This window comes from Octodon degus, unplaced genomic scaffold (assembly GCF_000260255.1).
Source record: "Octodon degus isolate 3935 unplaced genomic scaffold, OctDeg1.0 scaffold00056, whole genome shotgun sequence".
NCBI lineage: Eukaryota > Metazoa > Chordata > Mammalia > Rodentia > Octodontidae > Octodon > Octodon degus.
The window spans coordinates 12,424,065-12,430,949 of record NW_004524632.1 but is presented as its reverse complement, the minus strand read 5'-3'; the positions used below and the strand labels follow the sequence as shown (position 1 = coordinate 12,430,949).

The 6,885-nt window shown below is 56.2% G+C and overlaps 1 protein-coding gene across 1 annotated transcript in view; it reads right to left on the bottom strand.

Moving 5' to 3' along the window:
• The window catches only part of Nmt1 (N-myristoyltransferase 1), a 39,319-nt gene that overhangs the window by 5,284 nt on the left and 27,150 nt on the right, over positions 1 to 6,885 (bottom strand). Inside the window, exons 3-7 of the mRNA XM_023718145.1 lie at positions 5,899 to 6,043; positions 2,960 to 3,078; positions 1,769 to 1,860; positions 705 to 821; positions 4 to 106 (exon numbers count right to left, since the gene is read on the bottom strand). Of these exons, the coding sequence (XP_023573913.1) occupies positions 4 to 106; positions 705 to 821; positions 1,769 to 1,860; positions 2,960 to 3,078; positions 5,899 to 6,043 (576 nt within the window). The remainder of the gene's footprint in view (positions 1 to 3; positions 107 to 704; positions 822 to 1,768; positions 1,861 to 2,959; positions 3,079 to 5,898; positions 6,044 to 6,885) is intronic.

Below are 6,885 nucleotides of genomic sequence, written 5' to 3'. Positions count from 1 at the left end.
CAGGTGCACTCGCCGCGTTATCTCGCGGATCAAGACTGGTGCCACCCTCTTGGAACGAAGCTTCTTGTGGACACACAGGAAATTGATCTCTACCATCTTCTTCTCTCTAAGGGGAGGGAAGGGACAGGAAGGGAGGCTGGGCTCCAGAGGCTCCAGGAAGGTGTGTGCCTTGCCCCCACCTGCGTGACAGTCGGAATGGCCACCTCGCAGACCACTTCCCAAGTAAAGCAGATGCCAGCACACACCTCCCTGTGCGTCCCCAGGAGCAGGCTGGGTGGCCCTGAGGTTTGTAAGAAAGTGGCACAAGGACCACCCAGAATATCTGTGTCAGGGCTGCTCTAGGGAGCCTGGGGTCCTGAGTCCCACAAGAATCCATAGCTCTGAGCCAGAAGGCCACAGCACAGAGCTGGAAAGATGCCAGAAGGAAAGAGATTGGAGGTCCGGCTCCAGGCCAGCAGTGAGCACTGAGCACCTGGCCCTGTGACTGGTGGGACTCAGTGAGCAGGTAGCCATGAGGGGTCCCTCTGTGGGCCCCGTCCTCTGCTGGGACCAGCACTAGCTTCCATGGAGGAGCTCAGAGACCCTGGCTGGCAGTGATGGCAGGGGTGTTGTCCCCAGACCTCACCCCACAGGAGCAGCTCTCCTGGGAGCAGGGGCAGGCCTCAATAGACCCCATGGTGTGACAGGTGGGGTGCTGTGCTTACGTGTCATAGATGTGGATGTTTGCTGGGATGGCACTAATAAACCCAACCAGTTTCCGACTTGAGACCACTCGTACCCCGCAGTGCCACTGGGGAAGCCAGCCAGGTGGCCGCAGAGCCCTGGGAGAGAGATCGGCGGGCTGTAGTCCACGTGACAGCCATGGCCACCCAGGCTCCACAGCCACGAATGGTTCTGGCCCAGTGCTATCCCTGTCCACCTCAGGGTGAAGAGCTGAATTCTTAGGGCCCAGACTTTCCAGACCCTGGACGGAGGCGCCCCTGCCCCCTCTGCTCAGCCCACGAGTCCCCGCCCACCCACCGGAGGCCGTGCTCACAAGGAGGGCGTCACACCTGACCCGGCCGCGTGCTTCTGCCCGTGTGGCCTGGAGCACGGGTCTCAGGCTGGGAGGACCCTTTTCCCGGCTGAGTAAGGCTGGCTGCGCCCTGGAGCTGAGCTCCGCCTGCCCCTCTGTCACAGCCTCTCTTGCCGGCCCATCCTTGCTTCAGAAGTCCCTGCCAGCTTTACCTCCTCTTCCTGGATAAGAAGCATGGCCCTAGCAGGCAAAGCCATGGCCAGACACCTGCATGTGTGTGCAGAGCAGACACAGGGACCCTCCTGCCACTTTCGAGTCTTGGCCAGTCTCACCCCTCCTGGGCTTTTTCCCACCTTGCAGGCACCCTGCTGTGTGGATGGCTCTGCCAAGACCTCCCTCGGCTGTCAGTCTCTGAAGAAAGAGCCCATCTGGCACCACAGAGAGCCGGGCTCCACAGCACTGCACCCACTGTCTACTGCAGGATCCTGGCTAGGTGGGCACTGGTGTCCTGCTCCGAGCTCTTTGCAGTGCTCAGAGGCCCTGGCTGGCAGTGATGGTGGGGGGTGGGGTGGGGGTCTGAGCCCAGACCTCACCCTACAGGAGCTCTCCTGGGAGCAGAGGCCAGGCCTTGATAGACCCCAAACCTGCTGGTGCCTTCACCATGGACTTGGCAGTTTCCAGAACCAGAAGTAAATGTCTATGGTCTCTACATTAATCAAACAACCAGATACCCAGGAGAAAGCCTCAGCTCACCACAGGAGAAACTCCGGAGAGTAATCGAAGCGGAACATGTTGTCGTCATCCTCCACATAGTTCTCATTCAGCAGTGTGTACAGTTCTTTCAGCTGTGGAGATGGGGGGTCACCTGGGGCTCGGCCAGGTGGGGCCCCCCACAGCTCCTCAGCAATAATGGGCCGGCCCCCAGCACCACTCTATGTTCTACTCCTGGCCACCTGGCTCAGCAGGGACCTTTTTGTAATAAGCTTCCTGGCTCTGCTGGGAAGTGGAGCCAGCAGAAGGTGGAGTCGTGGACAGGGGCTCACATCAGCCGAGCACCACTCAAGAGACAGATTCCATTTTCTGTCCCACTATGTCTGGCTTTTATCCCGTGGCCCAAGTAAAGGCCTTTCATCATTTTTCTGCCTTCCCAGCTGCATCCATCTGTTGAGCCAAGTTTTCTACTGAAAAATTCTGCTCGTGGGCTGGGGCCACAGCAGCGCACACCAAGGCCAGGGCTTGTGCGCAGCACTGTCAAGAAGAAAGCTGCTCACAGGCCATGTGAGGTCTCAGCCCCTGGGAGGCTGAGGCAGGATGGCAGGACTGGGGGCTGGGGCCACAATGCATTGTGCTAGTCAGGGTCCAGGGCAGCCCCGGCAGCAGAGAAAGGCCTGACTCTAAACATTTTAATTGGGCTAGGGAGATAGCTCAGTGGCACAAGTGCCTGCCTGGCAAGCACAAGGTCCTGAGTTTGATTCCCGGTATTAAAAAAAAAAATTCTGTTCATATTTTCATTATTCCTTACAGGGGAAACAAATTTTCTCCTGTCAGAAGAGGTTCTGGGGGTGCTACGGTAGAAAGTGGGGGAGGGACCGCAATTAACAGGCCCTGCTCTTTGGTTAGCTGATGGCTAAGATGACAAAATGAATTTTAAAATGTGAGTGAAAAGAGGTGTTCACATGGACTTTGAGCAGGGTTGCACATCCCTGTAGTCCTAGCACTCCAGGGGTCCAGACCCTAAATTCAAGCTCAGCTGGGCAGGACGAGGTCTTAAAAAATAAAATAGGCTGGGGACAGAGTTTGGTATGAAGGCCTGGATTCAATCCTCAGTACCAAGACAAAAGGTGTCTGCATCAGGAGTGATGGGGTCCCCCCGGCTCCCCAGGGCACAGCAGCCACTTGGTCAGTTCAGGCCCTGGGGAAAGATGCAGGCCCCGGCCTACTCACCACCCCCCGGTCACCCAGGTCCAAGGCATCCCAGGTGAAGCCCTGGGGCAGGGTGTAGGGCTCCTGGCGGACGTGGTCTTTGTCAGGTTCCACGGGACCGTGGGTGTTCACCACTTCGCCTGGAAAAGGAACACAGCCATAAGCCTCTCGCCTGCTTGTCGGGGAGGAAAGAGTTCAGCTCAAAACTTGACCACATCAAGTTCCTCCTGTCCCCAGGAGCCCCACAGCTGAAGAACACCCTGTGCTTGGCAGCTGGGTGCCTTTCTCCAGCCACCCTTAGTCCCTTAGCTGCGCACCAGTGCGTGGCAAGACCTCAGGACCACTGCTACATCCAAGGACACTCATTCTTGGGAATGCCTCTAAATCTCTCCTGGGTTCCCAAATGGGAAACATTTATCTCTTCGCTCTGGCTGCCTGCCTCCCAGGTTGAGAGAAATGCTGTCCTCTGTGGCCAGCACCAATCAGAGTGGGTCTGAGAGCGGCAGTAACAAAGCTGTCTACAGTTGGGCACAATGTGCTGGCCCCTTCCCGAACCGGAGGGTGGCTTCCAGGCGCCAGGCGCAATTCTGGCCCCATCAGCCTTGGCTTCCTGCAGTGCGGGCCAAGGATGCTGCTGCCAACTCAACTCTCAGTGCTCCAAGTTCACAATGGCCTGTGGGCTGAGTCCCTGCCTGCCTGGAGCTGCCGGGAAGGCCTCTCCCTGGCCAGCTTGCCAGCCCCCGTGGGCATGTGGGTGCCCAGAGTGGAGGGGAAAGCGCACCAGCGGAAGCCCAGTGGCCGGGCCAGGCAGGAAGGCCCCTGGGGGCTGCTTATTCACAGGGAACAGGCGAAGGGGTGACAGCTTAGGGTTGCATTTCATACCCAACATTCACTGAGTACTTTTTACATGAGAAGTGCTTGGCACAGACCTCTTGCTGGGCCCCGCATCCTGGCTTCCAGTTGCTCCTCCCAGAGCCGCCCCACGCCAGGGCGTATCTCACAGGGGTGCCTTACTTGGGAATGGCACACTCAGGACCGTGGCCTGCACTCCAATGACAAGGGCTCTTGGCACCCCAGCAGCGCAGGGGTGGCGGGTGGCTCTGCAGAGCATAGCAAGGTTGCAGTTATCTTGAGGTACTTGGAAGCTGCTTTAGTAAAGAAACCCCTGACTCTCAGTGGCTTTCCTTCTGTACCTTCTGGCCTAAAACTCATGTACTCCTCAGCATTAAAGACCCCAGAGCAGGTCTGTAGTGCACCCAAAAGGCCTTAGAAAACGTCAGAGCACAGGAGCAAGCAGGGGACACGAGGGGTGGCAAGGCTGCTCTCTGGCCCATCGTATGTTAGACTTCACGACGGTGCAAACGCAGGGAGACAGCTCAACAATCTAAGAGCCTGCCTGGCAAGTACAAAGACCTGAGTTTGAATCCTGGTACCACATGTCGCACTGGCCCTGGGACCCCAGGCACACCAGAAGTGGGCGTGGTAGCACACACATCTATAATCCTAGTGCTGGGGAGGCTGAGACAGGACGAGTCTAAGCTACTTAGTGAGACCCTATATCCAGTAAATACATATACACACACAAATTCCCACAAACATTAAACCTGGCCAAAACTGTGAAGCAGTCTGAACACTCGGGAGGGCAGCAGCTGCCACAGCAGCCCACAACCACACAGGCGCAGAGTGCGAAACCGCATCCTCTGGTGCCTCGCCCTGGACATAGCCACCCTGGGCCCCAGGCCTGCAGGAGGCCTGGCTAGGCCTTGCAGACCGCTCTGGCACTGCCTCAGGGAGCCTCAGTGGGCTGGTGATATGCAGCCACCCCTCCACAGGGCCTCTCTAAGGTCCTGGTGGCAGGGCCACCTGCACGTTCTGCGCCATTCTATCCTGACTGTCCCCAACCTGGGATCTCCTGACTTTACAATGATGCCAAAGCAGAACATGCTCCACAGAGCCTATACTTCAAATTGCAAACTTTCATCTCTCCCTGGCGTAGTAAGATGCAGTATAATGCTCTGGTGATGCAGCTTCAGGTCAGCCAGACCGCCCCAGGGGCAGATCTGGGACATCCAGCGCGCCACACTGTGAGCTCTGAGCATGCCATGTACTGCTGACGTGTGGTATCAGGGTGCATCGAAGAGTACCTGGGCATGTGCCCGGCAGAAGGAACCCTGGCAGGGCCCTTGCTCTGGGAACAGCTGCCATTCCCACTCCTGGTCTCCGGCCTGGCTCTGTCATGTCGTCAGCAACCTGTGGTTACTCACAATAGGAGTCAGAACACAGGCTTCTGTGACATTCTCTGGGACACACAGGAAACAGGAACTAAGCCCTCCTTCAATGGGCTCAGAACCATGACTTAGCCTTTCCAGAAACATTCTGTCACCCGCAGTCCCTGAAATGAGCCCTCAGGGTTAGCTACAGCTCTGGCCCGGCAGGCACCTCCAGTTTCATGAGCCTTTTCTCTTCCAGGCTGCTGCTGACTCCTATCTGGTACTTGGAGCACGAGAACCAACTGAGTAAGTTCCCACTGTGTGCATCAAGCTTGGTACTTGGAGCACGAGAACCAACTGAGCAGGTTCCCACTGTGTGCATCGAGCACCTGTCAGCTGGGGGACGTGGGAGGAGGTTGGGAGCTGCCCAGCCTGCGATCACACACCGCACAACGAACGAGGCCATCACAGGACGCTGAGGGGAAGGCTGCCTGTGGCAGACAGTCCATGCACACATGTTGCTCCTTTGTGGATCGGTACTGGAGACTGAGGACTCAGAGTTTCAGTATGCTGCTGTGAAACAATGAACTCTTTCAACAACACAACAAGTCTCCTATCCACCTTCGTAAATCTAAGTACAACTAAAACCACAGCTGAGGACCTGCAGGCCTTTCCTGGCCTGCTACAGCTCAGCCCTGGACCATAAGGAGGCAGACGTGTGCCTTCCTCTTATGGCACGAATGCACATACCCAGTTTGGGGACAGGCTGCGTATCCCAGAACTGGTAGCTTCGTTTTCTGGCCTCTTCCATGGTCTTGGCAGGTCCCTGGCCCACTGAGAACAGCTCAATGGCCTTCTGAATTTCCTGGATCCTTTCTGCTGGCAAAGAGTTCATCTGGGGAAGATGAAGTCAGGGGAGAAAAGCACCGCTGTGTCAGTAAGACTTCCACTTACTCACTGAGCTCACCGGAGAAGGCACGCAACTCCAGGAAGGGGTACGACCCTGTCCTGGTCACAGGCCCAACACAGCACCACCTGAGACTGACAGCATCACTGTGGAGTTCTCCCCTTAGGTCTTTATTGTTTGAAGACAAAAATGCTCAGGGCAAATTTTCAAAGAATGCAGGAATGTGTAAGACTCACTGAAAGTAAATCTATAATCCCATCCCTCAAATACAATTGTTTTTTTGGGCATGTGTGTGCGCGGAATTTCACTATATGCCCAGGCTGGCCTCAAACTTGTAGCAATCCTCCAGTCTCAGCCTCCCAAGTACTGGTATCACAAGTACATGCCAGCACACCTGGCTTCAAGTATGTTTCTTGTCACCCAGCCAACCTAAGAAGGTAGGAGACATACAATTCTAGACCTATTTGCATGGAAAGTCCAAATGCTTCCATACAGGCCAGGCATGATGGCTCACACCTATAATCGCAGCACATAGGAGGCTGAGACAGACTGTTGGGAGTTTGAAACCAGCCTGAGCTACAAAATGAGCTCAAGGCCAGCCCGAACTACAGAGAGAGACCCTGTCTCAAATAACAAAACACCAAAAGAGATTATATGACACTAAGTCTTTTAAAGCGCCTACAAGGGCTGGTGAGGTGGCTCAGTGGTCTGAAGCACCTACTTAGAACAAGCTTAACAAGGAACAGGGACCGCGGTTCGGTCCCCCAGCACCACATGCCGGCCAGCCCCGCCCCCTGGTGGGCTGAGCTGGACACACACACACACACACA